At 48.8% G+C, this 25261-nt stretch overlaps 1 protein-coding gene across 8 annotated transcripts in view; it reads left to right on the forward strand.

Annotated features, from left to right (window-relative positions):
- Positions 1-25261, forward strand: part of Rptor (regulatory associated protein of MTOR complex 1) — a 348014-nt gene that overhangs the window by 308095 nt on the left and 14658 nt on the right. For all 8 annotated transcript variants that reach the window (XM_010618589.3, XM_010618590.3, XM_010618587.3 and 5 more), the window contains 6 exons: positions 3412-3515; positions 3975-4158; positions 5787-5897; positions 20018-20123; positions 23275-23389; positions 24825-24949. In XM_010618589.3, the coding sequence (XP_010616891.1) occupies positions 3412-3515; positions 3975-4158; positions 5787-5897; positions 20018-20123; positions 23275-23389; positions 24825-24949 (745 nt within the window). The remainder of the gene's footprint in view (positions 1-3411; positions 3516-3974; positions 4159-5786; positions 5898-20017; positions 20124-23274; positions 23390-24824; positions 24950-25261) is intronic.

The raw sequence follows: 25261 nt of genomic DNA on the forward strand, positions 1-25261 counted from the left end.
TGCTACTGAAAGATTTGGAAGCATAAACATTACATTAAGGGAATCCTTTCTTTCTTTTTTTTTTTGGTACCAGGGATTGAACCTGGGTCCTTGCGCTTATGAGGCAGGTAGCAGCACCACTGAACTAAATCCCCAGACCAAGGGAATCCTTTCTTGTCTTCATTTTAATTTCAAGAAATCCCTTACTTTGTGCTCTAGGAACTAAGGAGGTCATATTTCATAATATAAAGAAGTGAGCCTGTTTTAGGTTAACTCTGAAGCCAAATTTGTTCATCAGAGTCAAAAAAGCCTTATTATTGTGGAACGCACCTTAGAATTCTCCATTCAAATACTGTATAGAGTTGCTACTAGCCATGTAAGAATGAACCCTTATAGCTCAACAGCTACGGTCTAATTTCACGTTTGTAAATCCTTGGAGTTTACATTGTGCTCTTAGTCTTCACTATGGGTAATCTCAAACTGCACAGAAGTGTGGTAGGAAGAGAGTAACAACCCTGAGGAAATACTTGTGGCCTTGGCAGCTCTTACCTCATAACCCCTCCTGCTGCTGAGCTTTGAAGAGAATGTGGAAGGGATTGCATTTCTAAGCCAGATGTTCAGATGTCAGGGTTCACAGTCACTTCTCATTTTAGTAGTTGTGAGGAAATCTAAATGCACAGACATATAAACTCACCTAAAAATAGTGTTGCTGCTTCTACAGTGAGACTTGTGCAGACCAGGCACACTGGATACTAGACAGTACTGTTCTTTTGTTTTTGTTTTTGTTTTTGTTTTTTTGTTTTTTTGAGACAGGATCTCACTATGTAGTTGAGACTGCCCTGGAACTCACTATGTAGCCCAGGCTGGTCTTGAACTCATAGCGACCCTCCTGCCTCAGCCTCCTGAGTGCTGGGATTACAGGCGTGTGCCACCACACCCGGCTTAGATAGTACTGTTCTTAACCAATGGTGAAATGTTCATTTAGAGACCAAAGCCCTGAGTGACCACTGAAATCAAGATTGAGATGCTCAGAAAAGCATGGTCAGTAGTTCCGTGTAACCAGTCCTTAACACACAGCTTCCCACCATCATAGTACAAGTTCCTTACAGATACGTCTTTTTAAAATCACGTTGTCATGTGGAATTAACACTCAGAAACCTCTGCTGGAGAGACTCTCTAGACTGAGACGCTCAGGCCCCCTGGAGATCTGTTCTGGCTCTGGAGCAGCCCCCGGGAAGCTGTTCCTACGGGAACTGTGGTGCTTCTAGTTCCCTGACAAGGGGTTTTTCTGAATTTCTGAAATAAGTGAAGCAAACATTTCTTTTGGAAATACAATTTCTAGATATTAGTTGTTTCTTCTCGGTGATCAGGCAACAGTGAGCTTTGCTCAGTGCCGCTTCCCACACCTAGTTTCAGACCCCTGATATGAGAGTAATTGGCATGTTTCTGGAATGCACTACCCCTCCTAGACAGGTAGCCAGCGGCCTACGAGGGAGACCACCCTGAGGTTCCTTCCTGGAGTTCTTCTCTGTATTGGGTGGGACTCTGGGTCCTGTGAGGGTCCATCTGTAGAACCGAAAACAGTATGCGCACTGCACCCAAAGGCTCCAGAGACACCCAAATGTGGCTGAGATGTCTGTGCACTTATGTGTTTTCTCCATCTTTGAGGAATTTTATGTTCACACTGAGCTAAGTATCCAGCCAGAAATTCTATTTCAGCAAAGTCATGCTTGCCACCATGAAGAGCTGGCCTGATGCCATGTCCTCACCCCTCCTGCTACCCTTGCTCTTGAAGGCTCAGACCCCCTGGAGGGCATGTCCTCAGACCTTTCTGGAGGGGCAGGTAGCTGTGAGCCAGTCTGTGTGTCTGGTGATTCTGTGTATGCTCGGTGCCAGGTGACAGCGACGGGGCGAACATGATCAGGAAGGGCTGGAATGAGGTCCGGGTCCCTGGTCTTGTGCAGCATGCTGTCCTCCGAAGTCTGTGTCCCCAAACCCAACCTCTAATGAGTGTTCCGTTAAGCTTGCCCAGCAAGTACTTGGTACATGACAGGGACCATGCAGGAAAGCCTGTCCTTGAGCCTGCTCCAATCTCCTGCCCAGTGTCCCCAGTCCTCATAGTGACACCAGCCTTCCTGATCCTCTTGCTAAGTGACACTGTGCTCAGGCTCACCGTGAGCCCCCTACCACACAGCCAACACTGGGGAAGTGTCAGCAGACTGAAACAGCTCATCTCAAGGAGCTGCATCCACACTCGTGAAATTCTCCCTAGTCCTTTGCAGGTCAGAATGTCTGAGAATGAACAAAATGACTTATGGTAGCAGCCATGGGTATAAACTGCATCTCGATGTGAGGCGGGCTGTGTGCAGCAGTGAGTTAGGAGCTGGACTCCTGCTCATTTTCTCCAAGGGGCTTCTGTGAATCATGGAGGCGGCCGTGACTGTGGTGGCAGCAGGCGGAGAGATGCCTGAGGCTGCAAGGCACTGACTCCTGAGTCACTGCCGCAGCATAGGTCCTGTGCCCTGAGCTTGAGAGAGGGTGGTGGGTTCTGTGGAGTCTGCATTTCAACCCCTAAAGCTCTCTGATGACTTCTTCATCACCTCCCACTCTTTCTCCAGAAGTTTTGAGAAGGTACATATTAAACTTAAATTTTTCTCTTTTAGACTTGAGGAATCATATGTCTGTCACATTTTGTGGGAGGTTTGTGCCTGTAGAATTGGCTGAATGATTTAAATACCAAAGCAAAAACAAGTTCACCAAGAACATGTATTTCCCTTGTAATTAAAAAATAAGAAATATTGTTTGAAGACCAGTTTGGCTGTTTTTTTCTTGCCCTTTCCAACTTGAAGCCAGGGTTTCCTAGAAAGCATTCATGCTGTGTATTTAAGTAAAGACTTTCATAGTGGTGTGTTCTCTTTGACTTTCTCTCTGGTGGCTGAATTACGGGACAGTGTAATAATTTAGGAACATGAAGGCAGGGCGGGTCCCCCAGAAGAGCAGCTTCCCAAGGCTGAGGTTCTGTCTCTGGTTCATGTGCTTTCCGGACTTCTAGAAGGCAACCTGGCACCCACCAGCTCTCACAGTCTGTCCCTGGTGGAGGAATCAGTGGCTATAAAGAGTAAAGAGCCACCGTGCCATCTTCCTGGTTTGGAGGAGGACTCTCCGCCTCACCTGGCCCCTACGGAGTGCACAGCCTCTAGGACTCAGTACGCAGAGGCCCCGCCAGCCCCCTCTACGTGCTGGCAGCAGAAGGCCCAGGACCATCTGGGAGCATAGTGTTGCTGACAATCTAGCAGGAAGTGTTCCTGTTGGTGTTTGAGATATCCTCAGCCTACAAGCCTGTTCTGCCATTTTGAAACTATGCAAAAGCAGCCATCAGACTCTTGATCCTGTCTCTTGACCTCCTGTGTCACTTGTTCTTTGCCCCTTTAGGCCACAGTGAATGCCCGACCTCAGCGCATCCTTGACACCTCCTCTCTGACGCAGTCGGCCCCAGCCAGCCCAACCAACAAGGGCATGCACATCCACCAAGTGGGGTGAGTGGCCTGGCGCCAGCCTCCCCTCAGCAGTCCTTGTTGGACAGTCCCAGACACCTGCCTCCTGTTGCTGCTCAGCTCCTTCTTCCACCTTGTTATCCTGTTTTCCACTCCCTCCCTCCCTCTCTTTCTCTGTGTCTGTGTCCCCTTCCGTGCATACCCATGTTCATGTAGTCTGAGGCCTTCCAAGAGTCCTTCTCTGTCCTAGAAACTGAACATGACTGTGCACCCTCAGTCTGAGCTCCCCCTGGCATCTGCCCTGAGCCCAATTAGTCCTCACTGCCTCCTGGGATGTAGGGTCCAAGGGATCACAGCAGCCAGCATCTGGAAGTCACATTAACATATCAGTGGTTGAGGATGTTCCTGGGTCTGCTAACAGCACCTAGGGAAGGGGGTCAGTGTCTCATCCCCAAGTGAGGGACCCACGGTAAGGTCTGCTATCTGCTCTTCTCCCCACAGAGGTTCCCCACCAGCATCCAGTACCAGCAGCTGCAGTCTGACCAATGACGTGGCCAAGCAGCCAGTCAGCCGTGACCTGCCTCCTGGACGCCCGGGCCCCACAGGCCCCACAGGGGCGCAGTACACCCCTCACTCCCACCAGTTCCCCCGGACACGGAAGATGTTCGACAAGGGCCCTGATCAGGTACACAGATGCAGCCCCTTCTGCCCTCCTTATGACTCAAGGGCACTGAATGCAGTGGTTGGTACTGAGGGTGTGGTTCCCCTTGTGTGAGGCCGAGGCCTCACGTTTGGGTCCTCACACTTCCTTGGCCCCACCTGACGACTGCCTTTGTCGACCCAACCAGGGTGGGCATTGACCCCTCAATCTACTCCCCTGCCTGCTGGCTGGCTGGTCCCACCCAATCACGGCACTTCCTATCATGCAGCTTGTCCTGGCCCACTGGTCTTGGCAACGCTGTGTGACAAATTAAGCACATGGGATTAATTTGGTTTTTTCCTTTCTTGGGTAAAATTCATTTTGCATCAGCTTGAGGTGGCAGCTGCTCCACAGAGTGTTTATTCTGAATGGATTGTTTGTTTTTTCCCATAAACATTCAATTAGTCCATACAAATAAGCACACTCTCTTTGCCTTCAGCTGAGTGGGAAAGGAAATTCCAGGAAGGAGAGAGCTGTGCTCTCCCTCCAGAGTTCGAGAGCGAGGCCAGGTATGCTGAACCCGGGGCCTCCTGTATTGTCCTGGGAGCTTGTATCTTTCTCTTTCAAGGACACAAGGTCTAAAGAAGATCGTTGGGCCCAACTGAGGGCATCTGGCTGCCTCGCCAGGAGCAGTGAGCATCTCTCCACACTGGAGGGATGCCCTGGTTTACTGGTTACCAGTTAGCAGAATGGAGTCCCAGCCACTTTGGGGGCTAACTCCAGGCAAGGTTTGCCATGTGGGTAACCAGCGGGGCCCACACAGCAGTACCAAGGCAGGTTTCCATGCACTGGTCAGCCCTGAGCTGCCCTGCCTCTGAAGGCCTTAGTGGCCAGTGAGCTCCAGGTCCAGGTGGCCTCCTGCCTGGGTCCTGATGGGGAGTCTTCCTGGGGTGTAAGGGTCTGTGGTCTCGGGAAGCAGCACAACTGGCACAGACGTGGGTGGTCCCCACACTCCTGCAGAGCCAAATCTGCAGCTTCCAGTGGGAGCTGAGCCCTTCTCTTGTCCCCTGGGTGATAGGATGCCCCCTCTGCCAGGATTTGGTTTGAGAAGCCTTTGGCCCACCTCGAAGCACTTGACATGGGTACTTCTGGGGCCCAGCTGGGTAAAACAAGGCAAACACTGACCGTGGCACCCAGGGGCCACCCAGGTGGGAATGGCCACTGTCCACATAGCAGCTTCCAGCATTTTAAGCAGTTAGGCCCCAGTTGACTTAGGCTTGGATGTTTGCCCAGCTGGTGTCTGTGTGGCTGTCAGAGGGGCAGCCTGTGCCAGGTGGCAGGGGCACGCAGCCTTGAGGAGCTGCACATGTGGGCCTGTCCACACCAGCAGTGGGACTCAGCATAGCGGGTGACTGCAGCTGTGCTGGCCAGGCCACACTGGGCTGGCCCAGGAACAGTAGACAGATGCGGGCCGCACTGCTTCACCCTTGCCACTCAGCCCCCATCCAGATGTGCGGGCCTGCTTGGTCATGAGGAGGCCCGGGTGAGGAGCAGCCTGCGCTCAGCACCACCTCAGTCCCCATCAGGGCCTCTTTGAATCACACAGAGAAGGAAGGGAATAAGACTTGGTTTCCTCTTTTCTTCTGACCTTCCCCCTCCTCGACACCTGGAAGACTACGGATGATGCAGACGATGCTGCTGGACACAAAAGCTTCATCTGTGCCACGATGCAGACGGGGTTCTGTGACTGGAGTGCCCGGTACTTTGCCCAGCCTGTCATGAAGGTGCGTCCTGGTGCGGGCTCGGTGGGACCCCATGAAGCGGGCCAGCACCCAGGGCCGGAGCCTCACTCTCAGCTCTTCCTCTTTCCCCACGTGGCCCTAACACTGGCCTCATGCTGACCCCTCTGCTCCTTGCACTCAAAACTTGTCCTCTGTCATGGAGACCCCACTAGCCCAGGTGGAGGCTGCATCCCAAGCTGACGGCCAGCTCTCTAGGGGGCTTCTGCGGCCACTGCTAGCCTTGCCTCTGGGCTCTGCAGCTGCTGTCACATGGCACTGGCGGCTGTTGGAGGGTGGCACCACGTCGCTGTCATGATGAGGATGTCAGCAGTTAGGACACCCAGCGGGGTGTGCTCCTCCTCTCTCTTGTCTTCTCAGAAGAGAGACTAAGGAAAGCTGCCTCTCCGGGGCTCCCGGAGTCACATTTGTCACTTCGTCCTCCCCAGCAAGGTCCCTCGACCCCCATGAAGGGGCACGCGGAGCCTGGACTCCAAGAGCCATGCGTGGTGACCCAGCACTCGGGCTTGTTTGGCAAGACTGCCTTTCGATCTCATCTGCCAGCCACAGCTTGAGATGTGTCCTGGGGACTCAGCAGCTCTGTGGCTACAGATTCCAGCCCCAGATGTGTCCTGGTCATAGTCCTTGGCCCTCCCCTGGGGCAGCACAAGAGTTATTTTATCATTGGGTCTTTGGTGTCTGTCTCTGCACAGACTCATGTTTAAATTTTCATAAGTCTAAAGCACATCTTAGAAAACCTTCCTCTTTTTTTTTTCCCCCAGTACCAAGAATTGAACTCAGAACCTTGCACTTGTGAGGCAGGCGTGGGACCACTGAGCTAAATCCCCAGCCCCAAACCTCCCTTTAACTTCATAATAATAATTTTAAATTGTAGCTTATTCTTAATTGTGTATCAAACTAGATGACTAAGTAACTTCTGTGGAAAGCATTTGGATTCTGTTTTACAGTTTTCTCCCGCATTCTTCTATCCCCATAGTGAATACAGATTTTTGTCAATAAAAATGCGAGATAATCATTGTCGGCATCCAAGGCCAGTAGTAATGTTCTGTCAGTCCCTCTGCCAACAAGGGACAGGAGATCTCTTTTTTTTTTAGATGAATCTAAGAGTATAAAATGGCCTGACTTTTTGGAAGGCCCTTGGATAATGAATATCTGAAGCCTTAAGCAGCTGCTCCCTTTGGCCCAGTAACTAATTTGCTGAGATAGTCTCTGTGTTATTTATAATAGTGAAAATTGGGATCCACTTAAATGGCCAGCAGAGGTCAAATAGTTAAAAAGTTATGAAATATTTGGTGAGATAACATTGGAACTATTTAAAAATTAAGCTTGAAGTTACTCAAGAGGATGAGGCAGGAGGATCACAAGTTCAAGGCCAGCCTGGATAACTTAGCAAGACCTTTCTCAGTAAACTTTTACAAAGTACTAGGGGTGTAGCTCAGTACTGGAACACTTGCATGGTGTGCATGCAGCCTTGGGTTCTGTCCCCAGTACTGCAGAAAACAAAAAAATCTTTAAGTTTAAAATTAATTAGTCACATAAGAAAATGCTCATGATGAAAGCCTGGCTGACCCCAACCCAGCCTTACAGAATGATAGTTGCCTATGCCACACATGAACAACCCCAGCGTCACTCAGGACTGTGACTTGGGCTGTGGTCAGCTAGTGCAGGATCTAACAAGTTGGGCTCGCCTCGCTTACCTTCAGGTGACTGTAGCTGCGTTGTCGCCATGCAGAGGAAAGTGCCCTTTTCGGATCACTGGGCCCTTCTGGGTAAGAAAGGAAAGAGACCCAAATCCTGGAATGTGTATGCAGTAAACAAGAGCTACCCACGGAAATGAGCAAGTACTGGGAGGGAGTTAGAGCCCAGGGTGGTAGACAGAGTTGTCCTTTAGAACCTTGGTGTGGCCTGTTTAGAAGTGAAATGGAAGTTTGGCTTAGCATTAGTTTAACATTAACGGAAGTTTGGTTTCCTGAGACTGTCTCGTGCTCACGGCAGATGAGATCAGGTGACTGAGAGATCTGATGTTCTTCTGTCCTCTCTGGCTGCAGTGGCAGCTGCTGGCAGTGGGGTTGATTTCTTAGACTGCTAATGAGCAGCTTCTCTTGAAGTCCTTGAAACTGGACCACTCTTCTATATGTGGTGAAGTGGGGAACCACATAGATGATCCAAAGCACATTCCTCTTAAACTTAAAAATGACCCACAACTATAGCATTCTGGGAGGCTGAGACAGGAGAATCACAAGTTCGAGCCCAGCCTGAGCAACTTAGCAACTTAGTGAGACCCTGTGCAGAAATGAAGGTAGGTCCTGGGTTGAATCTTCAATCCTGCAAAAAAAAAAAAAAAAAAAAGAGTTTGATGCTTTCCCAAAGGATTAGCTTTCCTTCCCAGGCGTCAGTGTGGGCCAGCTTCCCAGGCATAGGCAGGGGGACAGGAAAGCTCCCATGGTGTGTGGACTGTCAGCTGGGATTGTTCTGAGCACCATGCCTGCCACTCCCAGGTCAGCACAAATACCAGTCCTCTGTGCTTCTCCATGGGCGCATTGGCTCTGCCTCAGAGCTCCCACCTACTCAGGGCACGGCACATGGAATTAGCCTGGAGGTCCTGTAGGGCCACACGGAGGCAGGCAGGAAAAAGCTGTTCACTGGGTAAGTCGTTGTTTTCCTCTGCATCTGCCAAGTATGTGGAAACAGACTTGTTTGTGCAGCTTAAAGTGACAAGCTGTCGTGCTGTGGTTGAAAGCAAGGCTCCTTCACATCTGTGTTGCCTATATACTTGGGGGTAGCCCCAGCCCTAGGACTGGGGGACTTGAAGTACCTTTTTCTTTACATCATTTAGATCTTTGTCAAAGCCTGTAATCCCAGCTACTCGGGAGGTTGAGGTAAGAGGATTGCAAATTCAAGGCCAGCCTGGGAAATTTAGCAAGACACTGTCTCAGATTAAAATTTAAAAGCGCGCCGGGGATTTAGCTCAGTGGTTCTGCTGCCTGCCTTGCAAGCGCAAGGACCCAAGTTCGATCCCTGGTACCAAAAAAAAAAAAGTAAAAGGGCTAGGGATGCAGCTCAGTGGTAGAGCACTCACCTGGCATGTAGAGATCCTGTGTTCAATGCTTGATGCTTCATTTTAAAAGACAGAGACTTTTCTAAACTGTAGAAAAAGGAACAAGCCATGTTTTCTCTTGTTAATTTTTTTCCCTACTTTTCCAAGTGGTACTTATAAGGGTATTTTTTATTAATTTAATTAATCATCTAATGTGTTTGTGTAAAAAAAAATGCATTGGGAACTCTTTTTACTGGTCTCCTTCACAAGTAAACTAAAAGTAGTTTTAAAGCTAAGATTGGTTTTCAGACAGTACAGGGAACCCCAATCCCTCAACTCCTTCAAAAGTGCATAAAAAACAAATATTCACCAGATAATGAAATTATACCCAATACACCTATCAGTTAGTGGGACTGAGTGCCCCAAAACATGATTGTAATGAGTTTCGGCTAGCCTTATCAGCTCATGATCAGATTTCTTATGGGTCAGGGGACCAGTCTTGCTACGCTGCCCAGGGTCTCACTGAGTTGACTGGGCTGGGCTTGAACTTGGGATCCTCCTGCCTCACCCTCTCAGAGTACTGGAATGAGTGTGGGCCACCACTCGTGGCCTCTAAGGAATACATCCTTAAAACCCCAAGTACATATATAAGTGATATATATCCAAAGATGTTCATTATAGCACCTTTTTTTTTTAACACGGTACTAGGGATTAAACACAGGATCTTCCTACTGAGCTACATCCTCAGAACTTTTTTTTTTTTCTTGAGACAGGGTCTCACTGAATTACTAAATTGCTCAAGTGGGGTTTGAATTTATAATCCTCCCTGTGTCAACCTCCCGGAGTGCTAGGATTATAGGTGTGCATAACCACACCTGGCTACAACGTCATTTTTAATAGCAAAAAGTTGAAAACCAAAACAGCCTGAGTTAGTAGGAGAATTCGTTTAAAATTATTCCTCCCTGCTGAGCTGTGCTGAGCTGCGCCTGCCTGTGTGGACGTGGGGAGGGGGGATCTCTGCATATTGCTCTCTCAGCTCTGTGACTGGGCCCCTGGGGGCCCAAGCATGGTGCTGGAAGGGTGACACAGGCAACCCACCCAGAAACTCAGACAGGGACCCAGGCCTTCTGCATTATACACTTCAGGATAATTTGTATATTTTTAGAAAGAACAGTGATTAGTTTTGTAATTTAAAACAGATTAAAGTATAAGTTTAATTACACAAAGAGCTTTTTTTTTTTTTTGGTACTGGGGATTGAACTCAGGTCTTTGCGCTTGCGAGGCAGGCCACCAAACCACTGAGCTAAATCCCCAGCCCACGAGAAGCTTTTAACAGAGTGGATAAGATGGCTCCTAACGCACAGCAGTGGGGAGATCAGGGTCTAGAGCCCGGCCTTAACACTGCAGGCCATTCTCATGGGGCCTCGCACCCAGACTCGGGCCTTGGCAGTCTGCCCTTTGCTGAGTCTGCACATCTGTGAAGCTGCTTTTTAAGTGCTTTTTTTTTTTTGGTACTGGGGATTGAACTTGGGTCTTTGCGCTTGCAAGGCAGGCCACTGAACCACTGAGCTAAATCCCCGGCCCTAAGTGCATTATTAAAAGCTCAGAAAACAGAAGTGTACAGATAATTGAAGTCACACGAGATACGCAAGACGTGTGTGCACACTGGGGACAGTGCCCTCCCCACTGTCAGGATTTTTACACACACACAGCTCTGGCCGTTTCCACTTGTGTGGGAAACACTGAGCATTTTCTCATAGCATCAGATGTCTTCCCCAGTAGCTTTTCCCATGAATGTGATGCTGACTATGACACTCTACTCCACTCCCAAAGGGGTTGCCCAGACCCCACCCCCAAGTGTCCCCGGACCCTTGTGCCCACCGTGGCCCTGCCCTGTGGGGAGCACTTCCTGGGGACCTCAGGCGAGAAAAGGACAGGGAGACACTGCTTTGTGATGGGAGGGCAAAGAGAATATGTCTGGGTAGGTGGAGGTGGACACCTCTCCTGTCTCTACCTTATTTCTGCCTGGTGACTGGCAGGAGGACCACAGTGCTCTCACTTGCTGGCCATGGGGACTACCTGCTCCCACTGTACGGACAGTGACTAAAAGAGGCTACACTTGCTTGTCTCCTGCAGCACCTGGCTATAGTACTGTGTTCATTTATAAATCCATTGCTGGATTTTAAACAGAGAGCAAGAGTTCACTGACTGAATTTGATGTGTTTCCTTCTTAAAAAGGACTTCATTGTGACTGCTCAGTGTCGTATGAATTGAGGACCACAGTGATGTAATGCCCTGGCCTAAGAGCTTTGTCCTCATTTTGCTGGGCTGTGTGTGCCAAGGGCCCTGCGCTCTGACCTATAAGCTCCAGTCTGCCCCACACTGGCCCCACTTCCACTTGGGGCATTGAGGTTGGAAGAGCGTCACTCTGCCATGGAAGCAAGAAAAACACACAGAAAATCTTGGCTGGAATCCTTCAGAAGTGGAGGCTGCAGAGGAGCCAAGCTGCCCAAAGTGAAGGGAAAGCAATACCCAGGGAAACCCGCCTTGAGCACAGGATACTGTGGTAGAGCGGGAAGAGACATGGCAGGGAGAAGAGTGCCCTGACGGTGCCAGTGGGTCACCAGAGGCCACGTGTGCCCCAGGTAGTGTCAGTCCCTTGGGAGCCACACTTCACAGGCTCGCCTCTGTGCTCCCCTCGCCCCTACCAGGAAGAGCAGGATGTGAGACTGGAAGAGCCTGGTTTGAACCTGCAGGAGAGGACAGCCTACCGCCCCTCGGCCATTGTCTCCACAGAACACAGCCCATATACACCTGAGGGAAGGCCGCAAACAGTTCTATCACCGGGGCCCAGGCAAAGACCCACTGCAACTGAGAGAAGAGTCAAAGAAAACCCCCATCTCCAGGGGGCAAGAACTTTTCATGTGGGCTTCAACACTGGGCAGAGGGGCAGGATTGAGAGACGGATCCCCCAGGAGCCTGAGATACAAGGCCCTGCTCACAACAAAGAGAGCCCAAATCTGCTGGCCAGATTTGGAAGAAGAGCAGAAATAGGCCCTGGGTGTGAGCCCCTTGTGCCCCTGGCACAGGCAGAAACTGTAAAAAGAAGCAGGAGACAATACTGGGAGGGATAAGTGGTAACTATAGCAACAGCATAGTTCCATCCTTTTCAGCTCCTATAGGAAGGACCTAACAATAGGGATATACCTAGCTCCAGGCATAAAACTAAATCTGCTTACCCTGCTTTCTGCCGTTCTACATGTTAAGTGTGGATTTCATTTAAAAATTATGAGATACCCCAAATTATGGGACAAGCATATCCCTTGTCAGGACAAAGCAGAACTAGACTTGGAAACAGCCTAGATGTTGGAAGTAACAATGATGGAGTGTGAAATAACTATGACTAACATGATAAAAGATCATTGATGGAAGAAAGAACACACATGAGCAGATAAGGAATTTTAACAAAGACAGAAACCAAGAATCAATCAAATGGATCCAAGAGTGGTGTTATACACTTTATAATCCCATCTACTTGGGAGGCTGAGGCTGGAGGATCACAAGTTCAAGTGAAGCCTGGCTAACTTATCAAGAACCTGCCTCACAATAAAATAAAAATTTTAATACTTGGCAGGGGAGATACCATGATCACAATAAAATAAAAATTTCTTAAATGGCTGGGAAGCCAGGCATGGTGACACATTCCTATAATTCCAGCACTCAGGAGGCTGAGGTAGAAGGATCACTGCAAATTTGAGGCCTGAACTGTATAGACCTTGTCTCAAAAAAAGGCTGCAAATTTGGCTCAGTAATAGATCTCAGAGTGCTGTCTTGCCAGGATGCACAAAGTCCTGGGTTCAATCCTCAGTACCAAATAAATAAATAAAATGGAAATATTAGAAATAAAATAAAAACATAGATTGCCTTTGAAGTTTCTCAAGGGAAAAAAATAAACAATTCATTTAAAGATCAATTGATAGAAATGCTGGAAATGTAGCTCAGTGGTTCCGCCACCTGCCTCGCAAGCACAAGGTCCCAAGTTCGATCCCCTGTACCCCCAAAAATAATTGATAGAAATTACCCAAAATAAAATATAAAGATTAAAAAATAGGAGGAGACAGGAGCTTTGGAACAGTATAAAAGAGTCTAACAAACATATAATTGGATTCTGAGGAGAGAAAGTAGGAACAGGAATATTTAAAGAGATAACAGCCAGGAATTTCCCCCCCAAATTTTTTAAAACATTAAAGTATAGATTAAGCAAAGCAGAGTATATAAGCACATGCCATGCACACACATTCCCTTAGATACATTGTATTTAAACTGCTGAAAACCAAAGAGAAAGAGAAAAATCATAAAGGGCATCAGACATACAGTGGAACAAAGATAAGAATTACTCCAGACTTCTCATCAGAAACTGTGTAGCCTGGAAAACAATACAGTAACGTGTCTGAAGCACCAGGAGAAATAGTTGTGAGCCTGGAATTCTATGCACTGTGAAAATGTTTTTCCAAAGAAAGGTAGCAATGGGCCGGGGATTTAGCTCAGCGGTTCGGTGGCCTGCCTCCCAGGCTCAAGGACCCGAGTTTGATCCCCGGTACCAAAAAAAAAAACAAAACAAAACCAAAGAAAGATAGTAAGACAAATATTTCCTTTTCTTACCACGTTTCTTCAACATTGTACTGGAAATTGTAGCCAGGGCAAGAAATAAAAATATCGTTTTGGAAAGAAAATAAAATATCTCTGTTCACAGATAACATAAGCTTGAATATGGAAAATTATAAGAAATCCACTAATAAACTATTGGAACTATAAAACAACTGCAACTCTGTTGCAGCATACAAGGTCAGTACACAAACACCATTGACATCTCTACATGCTAGCAATAACAATCTACAAATAAATTTTAAAATACTGCATTTACAGTGTCAGAAACAGTGAAATACTATATTTACCCTAGAAATAAGCTTAGCAAGAGAATGTAAGGCTTCTATGCTGTAAACTACAGAACATGGAAATATATTGAAGACCTAGATAAATGGAAACAAATCACACATCCGTTGATCAGAAGACTATTGAAATTAACTCACTGTATAGATCTACAGATTCAACACAAGCCCTGTAAAGTCCCAGTTGCATTTTTTGCAAAACTGATAAGCTGATACTAAGATCTGTATAGACATGCTGGGATCCAGAATAGTACAAAAGAAAAAGTCAAAGAAATACAACAAGTCAGGCTTTCTGATTTCAGAACTTGCCGCCCAGTTGCACTGAGATAGTATGGTACCAACATAAAGACAATGCAGATTGATGCATTAGAATCAGGCATGAAAAAGATACCTAACATTGCTACTTCGTGCTCATGAACTTGACAGTTTAGATAAGACTTGAGCCAGCCATGCTGAAGCAGGAGGATTGCTGCAAGTTTGAGGACAGCCTGAACTACATAGTGAGCCTTGTCTCAAAAACACAAACACATCCAAAGCCATAAGCTGCCAAAACTCGCTCAGTAACAAATACATAGCCTATTAAAACGGTCCTTGTTTATTTTAACTACAAAGTAATTAAAACATTTCTTTAGATTATTAATAACAATAGAAAACAAGTCATGGGATGATCTTGATTATAATAATATTAATAAAGTTAAAAATAACTGTAATAAACATGTGGTGACTTATGGAAGGGGGGACTTTCAACAAAGAAAACTCCAGACCTGAATAGTTTTATTGGCAATTCTACCAAACCTTTAAGGACAAAGTAATTCCAGTTCTACCCAGAAAATAAAGAGGAGTGAACACTTCACAACACATTGTGCAAACACGGCATTACCAAAACCAGACAAAGCCATTATAAGGGTAAAAAACTGCCAAGCAGTATCTCATGAACCTGAACCTAAACCTACAGTCATCAGCACAGCATTGACAAGTCAGAAGCAGCAGTAATGTACTGGGGACCGAGTGGAGGCTGTCCCAGGAATACAGAGTGGACTCACGCTAAAAATTGGTCACACAACCGTCCTCATTCTCAGGCTGAAGGAAGCCATGCAGTCATTTCAGTTACTGCAGGAAAAGCACCTGACAGAATTCAACAGTCGTCCATGACAAAAAGTCAGCAAACTAGGATGAGAAGGAAAGAACACCTACAGAAAACCTAGAGTCAGTATCATTCTGATCAGTAAAAGATGGGATCCTTTTTCTCTAAGGTTAAGAACAAGAGAAGAAGGTCTGATCTCACCATCTGATATCTTGCCAGAAGTCCTATGCAGTGCAGTGAGACAAGAAAAGAAAAATAAGGGCCAGGGATTTAGCTCAGTGGTTCTGCCACCTGCCTCAAAAGCACAAGGTCCCGAGTTTGATCCCCTGGTACCAAAAAAAAAGAAAGAAAGAAAGAAAAAAATAAATGGTTACAAATGGAAAGGATGAAACTATATCCAGGATCAGACAACATTATTGTTGATGTTCGGTTTGGTTTGATTATGGTTTGGTGTGGTTTTTTGAAGCAGGTCTCACTTTTCAGTGCAGACTGGCCTCAGATTCACTTTGTAACCTAAACTGGCCTCAGACTCATGGTGGTCCTCCTGCCTCAACCTCCCATGTGCTGGGATTACAGGCACGTACCACCACACTGACTCAGGCAACATTGTTGTGTGCATAACAACAAGTGATCTGGAGTTAGTAAGTTTAGTAAGTCTATAGGATGCAGTCATTGTATAAAAATCAATTGCATGTCTATAAGAAAATTGGAAATGTAAATTTAGCATCAGTACCATTTACAATAGTGCCAAAACCAACAGTACTTAGGTATGTAAAAGAAAAATAACAAAACACTGATGAGGGGAATCAGAAAACCTAAGTTAAGTGAAGACCATGTTTATGGATTGGAAGAATCAGTAATGTGAAGATGTCAGTTCTCCCTAAATTGGTATGTAAATAAATTCAAGCCTAACCAAAACCAATAGAATTTTTAATCAATAAGCTTATTATGAAACTGATAGAGAAAATCAAAGAAGCTAAAATAAAAAATAATTTTGAGCTAAGACAAAGGGGACTCAACAATGATATCGAGTCTCACTGTAAAGTTAAGTTCCTTACAACAAGTGTGGAACTGGGGGAAGGACAGATACACAAAGATCAATGGAATAGCCCAAAAATAGAACCACAAATACGTTCAATGGATTTTCAATTAATATGTGACGACAATCTGATCAGTGGAGAATAGTTTTCAACAAGTGGTGCCAGAAAAAAGAACCTCCATCCATATCTTCCTGACTTTGGCTTAAAGATTCCTTAAACTACTAAAGGCAGAAGCCATATAAGATGAAATGATAAATGAGATTTCATCACAATTTGAATCTGTTCATTGAAGCTGAGCTTGGTGGCGCACGCCTGTAATCCCAGCACTCGGGAGGCTGAGGCAGGAAGATCGCTGTGAGTTTGAGACCAGTCTGGGCTACATAGTGAGACCCAGGTCAGTCTCAACTACATAGTGAGACCCTGTCTCAAGAAACCAAAAAATGAAAAAAAAAAAAAACTGTTCATTGAAATATGCCATTAATAAAGTGAAAAGACAAGCCACGAGCTAAAAGAAAATTGTGAAACATTCACTTGATAAAGATCTGGTATACTTAAAAAACTCTCAGGCCAGGGATTTGGCTCAGTGGCCCTGCACCTGCCTTGCAAGCACAAGGTCCTAAATTTGATCCCTGGTACCAAAAAGAAAACGAAAAAGTCTCAACTCCATAAGGAAGAAAGGAACCCAATTTTTTAAAATTGTCAGAAGATTTGCACAGACCCTTCACTAAGAGAGCTGTGTAAGTAGCAGACGAGCTCATGAAAAGATGCTCGTGACAAAGAAGGAAGAACGAGGGAAGCGCAGAGTACAGCCATGCACCCCCGGAATGATGAACCCCGGAAATCTGTCCGTACCGACACTCACCTGGTCATACAGGTGCAAGAGGTAGACACTTTTGGAAAGTCTGGCTGTTTCTTATCAAATTAGACATTCACCTCGCACACATCCCAGCCATCCTGCTCCTGAGCACCCACTCAGAGGAGTGCAGAGTGTTCCTGCGGACACCAGTGAGTGTCTCCAATGGCTAATTTATATTCACCAGATCTGGAAGCCACTCAGATATCCTCCACTGATGGACAGGTAAACCCTAGTAGAGCTGGTCAGAAGACAATTAATGAGCTGGTACAACAGCACAGAGAAATTGCAAGTGGAAGAAGACGCTGAGTGGGCCGCATACTGTGGTCCAGCAGACAGTGCTACAGAGCACACAAAGCTTTAGGGTCAGAAATGAGCTTAGTGGTGCCAGGCCTGGGGCACCAGGGAGGGCTAGACCACTGGGTCACTAAACGTGTTGGAGTGCCAGGACAGTCCTCTGTCCTGATACGTAAGGTCGCATGACTATCTTTTTGTTTTGGTTTGGTATTGCTTTTGTTCTGAGACAGGGTCTTGCCGTATAGCCCAAGGTAACCATGAACTTGCTATATAGCACAGGGTAGCCTTGAGCTTGTGGCAGTCCTCCTGCCTCAGCATCCTGAATGCTGTATTTACAGGTGTGCATCACCATGCCCGGTTCACATGACTGTAAGGCTTTGCGAAAATCCGAACTGTTCCTAACGGGTGTGAAGCTTGCTGTACATAAAAAATTGTATCTCAATCAACCTGACTTAAGGGGAAAAGAACCTTTCCCCTTGTGAAGAAGGCACACTTAAGGAAAAGTGGAGTCAGACAATACAAGTACCCTTATTTGGGTGCAAATCGAAGTCTTTAGCTCTGGTGGTCAAGACAGGACTAGCAATTTGTGCTCAGAAGGGCGCGCCCTGAGGGAAATGCTGGTCCAGCCAGCATGGGACCTGTCCACAGCCTCCTAGTGCTCTGCTCCTCTGCATTAACATACCTTTCCATGGGGTCCTCCCCCTTATCCTTCACCCAGGCCTTTTTTAATTTTGACGGTAATGTTCCTCCTCTGTCTTTGTTTTATTTTGTTTTTTGGTACTGGGGATGGAACTCAGGTCCTTGGACTTGCGAGGCAGGTGGCAGAACCACTAAGTTAAATCCCCGGCCCCCTGCTCTGAATTTTATCCAACACTCTTTGAAGCTTTTTTAATTCAGAGTGACAGAAAATAAGACAAGGCCTCCACATTCTTAGATTCCCTACTCTCTGTGAATGCCCCCACCTACCTCTCCCTGTTAGCCTCCTGGGTACCCTTCATCTTCCTTTGTTCCCAAGCCCTGAGTTTTTCTTTGTGACCAGAAAGAAGCTGAGCACCACTGGCTGGCAGCCCTCGTGCCTCTGTGGGAGGCCACAGAACTGTAATTGGTTTCTGTCTGAGGAAAATCCAGTGTGGTGATCTTCATCATGTAACACTGTTACACTGCCCACGGCCTCCAGGAGCTCTGCTCAGAGGGAAGCAGAGCTGGGTCTGGACTGACTCTTGTTTACCAAAGAGCTTTTATTCAGCTGTGAGAGAAATGGCTGGGAGGTGCACAGGAAGGATGATTAAGAGTCTCCGAGGGCCAATCTCATCAGGTCCCTCTGTTCTGAGGGACCCTCGTCAGGTCCCCAGAGTGCCTCACCTTCTCAGGGCACCCTGTGTGCCTGATGGTCAGAACTGACTGTGACCAGCAGGATGCTTAGGGTAAGGAATTAGGGCTCTGAGAGCTCCAGCACAGCCGGCAGCCTTGCCGAAAGGCAGAAGCCTGGGCCCAAGCCCATGGTGCTGGTGGTTGGTGACCACACAAGTGTCAGACTGAGACCTACCGGCTTCCGGTATGCAGGCTGCCTCTGGCTCTTGCTGTCACTGTCTTAGGAGCCTGCCCAAGTCCTCCTCACTCCTAGTCTGGAGCAGTGAACCAGGAGCTGGTCAGGGACCAGGAATGCTGTGCCCTCGGTCCACCCCTTCCCTGCTCACAGCACCTTTTATACCTCTTTCTCTAGCACCCTCCCAGAGAAACCCGAGTCATTAAAGTGCAATATCCCTCTTCCAACACAGGCTTTGAGTTTTTTCCCTTATTATTACTCTACATTATTGGTCATTTGTCGCTTCTTTTCTAATAAGCTCTGGATTGTCATAAAATGAAGCCAGTTGTTATGAATCCACAGTCTCTCCCACGAGCCATTGCAGGGTTGTTTCTAAACCAGTAAGCATTTCCGGGGAGGCCGTTGACACCTCTTCCTGTCATTTCTGGGTGTGGATGTCCTCTATTGCTGTTGTTGCTTTTCTGCCAGGTGTGAGTTTCTGCAATTTTTAAGAAGAAAAAAAGAAAGGGCATTGCAATAAAATGCTGGAGGACAAATTGCAGGCCACCTATGAGAACACTGGGAGTGTGGAATTTGCTTGTTTATGTTTTGCTGTCAGATATAACGCCAGGTGTTCGAGGAGATGCAGAAGTTCTGTGAACTTGTGCGGAGGAGCTGCTTCGCGCTCCCTGTGAGGGAGGCTCCCAGATTCCCAGCCACAACACGCTCACAACCCCAGCCCTGCCAGTCTGCTCAGAGTTCTTTAGCCTGCACTGTTTCTACCAGAGGCAGCCGCCCAAGAATATGTGTTCTCCTTGCCTTCGCATTGTCATCCTGATTGACCCTGAGGCTGGTCACATAAACTCCTCTGTGCAGTGTCAGCCAGGAAGAAGTGTTTTGTTTATTTCTACTATATTTTGGGAATTGTCAACTAACTCTTAGCTTTGTAGCAGGGAACCAGAGTCAGACAAATTTACCCACCAGGTGTAAGATGAAGGACATCCACCAGTGTTATGCAAACGAAGGTTAGTGTCAAGCCAGTCAGCAGGCGGGTCAGGAAGACTCTGCCTAGGTCTCTGCTCACATCCCTGTTGGTCTCATCCTTAGGCCACTCCCCAAGGGTCTCAGCAGCCCAGGCCTTGGGCATACGGTGAGAGGCGCTACCCTTTGAGTTCTGTGGATGCTCTTCTCTGCCTGACTAGGGACTAGACAACCACAGGCTGGGCTAGATGGTCCAAAACCTTCTACCCGAGCCAGGGGACTCTGTCTAGAAACTCTTTTCTAGTTGCTGAGAGTAATTGGGTGTTTGTGTCATTGAAGATCCCTGAAGAACATGACCTGGAGAGTCAGATCCGCAAGGAGCGAGAGTGGCGGTTCCTGCGGAACACCCGCGTCAGGAGACAGGCACAGCAGGTCATCCAGAAGGGTAAGGCCTCCGAGCACACAGTCCCCCCAGGAGGAGAGGCTGAGCTGGGAAGGGAGGTCAGCTCAGCCCAGTGAGCAGACCATCTGCCAGGCCACAGGACCTTGCCCCGCCTCCCGTCATCCCAGGGAACCTTGCACCTCCCTTGCAGATAAGGGCACACACTGGTCAAGCTGAGATCATTTAAGGTCATGCAACAGCTGGAGCCTGGAGCAGGGAAAGGAAAGACTGCAGGAAGGGGCTGCCTCAGGAGGGGGCTGTGCTGCCCTGGGCCGTCAGCCGTCAGACCCCCAGCTGCTAGTGGCCTCTCAGAGGACCAGCACTTCTATAATTTGAGGTTCTCTGAAGGGAAGGCCAAACATTTCTGGGGCCCTAGGGGTACATGTTACACCTGGCAGGGCACCCTTTCCTGGGAATGTAAAGCAGAAACACGGGCCTAGTATTGTTCAGCTGCCTCCACGTGTCCCTGAGGGGACTGCTGTCACGCCTTCACCGAGCCGTGTCCCAGCTTTGCCAACAGACAACAAAATCGCCCTCGTTTGCTCCCATCCTCGCCTGGAGAAGGGACAGTGAGTGGCCGAGGACAGCAGGTGTACATCACTGCCGGGGCAAGCAAGAGTGAACACCCGAGAACAGGTCTGGGCTGTGCCCCCTCACCTGCTTGGAGGCTGTGCAGGAAATGGGGAGCCCGAGGTCAACAGAGCTGAGAGCCAGGCAGCCTCACCCAGGGCCGTGCTCACAGTCTGAGCACTGAGGAGAGGCCATCCTACATCTCCAACCCAGCGGGCCACGGCGGGGGACCTGCTACTGCACTGTCCACCGTGGCCAGTCTTGGGCCTCCCCTGCTCTTCTGATTCACATTTGACCTTGCCCTGTCCTGTGGGATTCATGATGATAACGCGTTACCCTCTGAATTGAGGTTGAGGCCCCACAGGACAAACTGTTCCCCTCTTTTGCCAAAGGAGAGGCCTCACAGCTTCTGCCCTGGCCTGGCTGCAGATGGCAGGGTGGCATCTGTCTCTGATCACGTGTGCCCCACATGTCCTCCTCCGTCGAGCACCCCAGGGCTAGCCACGTCATGGAAGCACTTTGCCACATGCCTCGTCCACATCTGCACACTGTCCCCAGAGTACCGCTCTGCTAAGAACTGGTCTAGCTGGCCTCTCTGTGCCTCTGCCAAGGCACTGGCAGACTACATTCAAAGCACTCAGTGTCAGTGTATGCTGTGCCAGCAGCCACCGTGCAGGCGTGTGTAGCCTGCTGGCTATCAGGGGAGGACCCAGTGCCTGCTCTGCGGCCCTCACGTCGCAGGCACAGGAGGCGACTTCCGGGAGGGTGTGGTTCCTCAGGTCCCAGCCTGCTGGCTCAGAATGCCAGCACAGGTTAGCAGCCTGTTGCTCAGAGGCTGGCCTGGCTCACCTCAGCAACCCTGAAAAGAGCTGCCCCTGTGGCAAGGGCCACGCTGAGCCAGCCATTCATGGAACAAAAATGGGCTTTCTAGACCAGAAAAAGTATCTTTATAAACCAGAGTTAATCATTCTATAAAGAGCACACAGGGAGAGCTAATGACCTGCTGGAACATCCGCAGGTGGGACCGGGAGATGCCAGTAGACTCAGTGCTGGGAATGAGGGTGTAGAGCGCAGCTGGGCGCCCCCCAACCTGCCCCCATCGCTGCCAGGCTCAGCACGGGGATGCAGCGCGAACTTCTTTATTTTACAACCAGCCGTGTAGTAGAAAAACAGTGAAAGGTGGAGAAATGATGCCTACAGACCGAACAAAATTAACCAGAGACAGGGGCTGGACAGGTCCATGTGGGTTCTGTTCTGTCCCTGGGCTGCCCGTTCACAATCCCTGCAGACCTTCCTGACCCTGACTGTCTGTCACCCCCTCCCGTTACTTGGTTATGCACCCAGTGCATTCACTGACAGGGTGTTTCCCTCTATCTTTTCATGCTCAAAATTATGGCCACTCTTGGCTCCTAAAAAACCTTAACGAAGAATGAAGGTGCCCCAGGCTAGACTGTTGCCGCCACTTAAAACTGCAGGGCTGTTCTCCTTGATTAGTGTAACCCCTCTGATCACAAAGCAGTTTTGTCTCCTGACCACAGCCGCTGGTATTTGCCTCTTAAGGAAAAAAGGCCAGGGGATCAGGAGGTGGCAGAGCAGTGACTGGCTGCATGCCGGGCAGTGTCAGCTATCTGGCTGATCAGCCCTGACCCTGCAGTTCTGGTGCCACCTGAGCAACGAGGGTCACAGGCGAGGGGGCCGCCTGCATGGTGCCCACAGTCACATCCAGCTCAGTTGCCCATACACAGGGCCTGGTGCCCCAGGGTGGGTTGGCCTGGTGCCAGGCATCAAGCCAACTGCTCCCCACAGGAAGACCAGAGAACCTCCCCAGGTTCCCCAGGCCAGACTGGAAGTACGGCCAACCCACCCAAGAGCTGTGCTTGTGGCTAAGGAGGCGTGTGATCCCTGAAACACCCTCCCAGGTACTCGGGTCTGAGGCTGGAGGTTCTTTCCTCCTCCATGCCAGAACTGAGGAGCAGCACCTGTGCTGGTAATGCACAGGTGCTCTGAGTAAATATTGTTACTCCCCGGAAGCTGTCCAGACCCGTCCTGACTGCTCCTCAGCTTCTGGGTTCCTTCTCAAAGAAATTCAAAAGGCCATGAGGGTGTGTCTCCTCTCTGGTGAGCTTTGTCCTAAGTCATGCAATTTCCTGGCCATCCTCTTTGTAGACCGAAGACCCGGCTCCTTGACTGGGTCTCGGGGAGTGGTGAGTCTCCAGGTCAGAGCTCTGCCAGGCTTCCTTCCAAAGTCCTCAACACTCTCCACGGATTCCTCCTCCCCAGCTGAGTTTGCCCCAGTCTGAATTGTGCAACTTGGAAAGTGTTGACCAAATGCTCGCTAAGCATCCAGCTGTGCTGGGAGCCCTGGGGAGTTTGAGCAAAGGCAGTTGGGGACGTACCCCAAGGACAGACTGGACCAGCGTCGCCCTACTCGTTCCCCAGTGTGTGCTTTCAGCCCCTCTCTTTGACTCCTGCTTTCCCGCTGTCTCCTCTGCATCCCCACACACAGGTGTTAATGTCAGCCCCCTGAGATGTGTCGTGAGTGTCGCTGGGCACCCACGGCACCATCTGTGTGCTTCCTTTGCAGGCATCACCAGGCTGGATGACCAGATATTCCTCAATAGGAACCCCGGTGTCCCCTCCGTGGTCAAGTTCCACCCCTTCACACCGTGCGTGGCTGTGGCAGACAAGGACAGCATCTGGTAGGCACTGCCACTGCAGACCTTCCTGGGGAGCAGTCACCACAGTGCTGTAAATCCACATCCTTCTCCCTTCATTGCCGCTCTTGCTCACAGAGTTGACAGCTGTCCCTCTCACCTCCCTCTCTGATGCCTGGCCCACCCTGACCTCTTTCTGGCTGAAGGACAGTTGAGAGTTCTGATCATAGGTCACCGCAGGGCCAGCTTCCAAACCACATCTGTCATAGAGAAGCTGGTGTGTGGGGGTCTCCCTGATTACCTCCTCTGCAGACGCAGTGTGCAACCCAACCAGAAAGCAGTGATCAAAAGATACCTGGTGTCCCAAAGAGAAGCCCAAATTTCATTTACAAAAAGTCTCACCTGTGTGTGACAGGCAGAATACCTGCTTGTGGGGAAAGAAAGTGAAGAGGCTCCTATAGCTTATGAAATGCCTGCAATTTTTTCCTCTCTCTCTCTCTCTCTCTCAATTCTAGTAGAATTTACCTCTTAATCATGTTTCAGGCCACTATCAGGGCATTAAACACATTAAACACATTCACTTGAACTCAGGAACTCTCTGCCAGTGAGTTGCAACCCCAGCACTTTTTAATCTTATATTTTGATTTTGTTTTGGGTTTTTTTTTGTTTTGTTTTATTTTTTTGTACCAGGGATCAAACTTCAGGTCCTTGCAAAGCAGGCAGCGGAACCACTGAACTAAATCCCCAGCCTTAATTTTATATTTTGAAATAGGGTCTTGCTAAGTTGCCCAGGCTATCCTCAAACCCCAGTCCTCCTACTTCAGCCTTCTGACTAGCTGGGATTACAAGTGTGTGCCACCACGCCCAGCTCATAACTTTTTCATCTTCCCAAACGGAAACTGCCGCCTTTAGGCATCACTCCTCATCCTCCCTTCCCAGCCCCTAACAACCCCCACTCCACTTCCTGTCTTGAATTTGACCCCATGCAGGACCTCACCTAGGTCACACAGTATTTGTCCTTCCGTGTCTGGCTTCTTTCACTTAGCCTGGTGTTGTCCGAGTTCATCCATGTTGTGGCATGTGTCAGAATTCCATTTCTTTTGAAGGCTGAATCATATTCTGTCCTACTATGGACCACATTTTGTTCACACACCATCTCTCAGTGGACCAGCGGGTTGTTGGCTATGGTGAATAGTGCTGCTGTGAGCGTGGGTGTACAAATACTTATCTGTCAAGTCTCTGCTCCCACTTCTTCTGGACGTACAGAGGTGGAGTGACTGGATTGTGAGGCCCCGCAGTGCTGTTTCTTGCACGTTCCCCCCAGCAGAGCACAGGGGCTACGGTTACCCCACATCCTTACCCATGCTTGCTGTTTTCTGCCTTTTGATAGTAGCCATGCTATGGGTGTCAGGTGGGGTCTCAGTGTAGCTGGGATTTGCATTTCATTAATGACTAGTCTTATTCCTCTTTTTCCTCCAAGTTTTTGGGACTGGGAGAAAGGGGAGAAGCTGGATTACTTTCACAACGGAAATCCGCGGTACACCAGGGTCACTGCCATGGAGTACCTAAATGGCCAGGACTGCTCCCTGCTGCTCACCGCCACAGGTGAGTGGGTCTGGCCGGCTGGACCTGCGCCAAGGCGCAGGGTAGGGGCAGACAGGTGTGAGGTCCTGAGGCTCACAAAACCAATGGGTTTAGTTTGTCACCTTGCAGAGGGTGCTGCTCATGAAGAGGGCCACGGCTGCTTCAAGGTGGGGCTTGTGAGGGGCAGGGTGTGGACACAGGCCGGAGTACAGTGGTGACTTCCTGGCTGTGGTCTCCAGCTCTGGTCCGCAGCCCGTCCATCTCAGGAAATGCCCTGTCAGCCTCTGTCCTCTTCATAGGAGATCCAGGTGACCACCGAGACACCCAGGAATG

The sequence above is a fragment of the Fukomys damarensis genome, unplaced genomic scaffold, assembly GCF_012274545.1.
Source record: "Fukomys damarensis isolate Sample0158 unplaced genomic scaffold, DMR_v1.0_HiC HiC_scaffold_23, whole genome shotgun sequence".
Classification (NCBI taxonomy): Eukaryota; Metazoa; Chordata; class Mammalia; order Rodentia; family Bathyergidae; genus Fukomys; species Fukomys damarensis.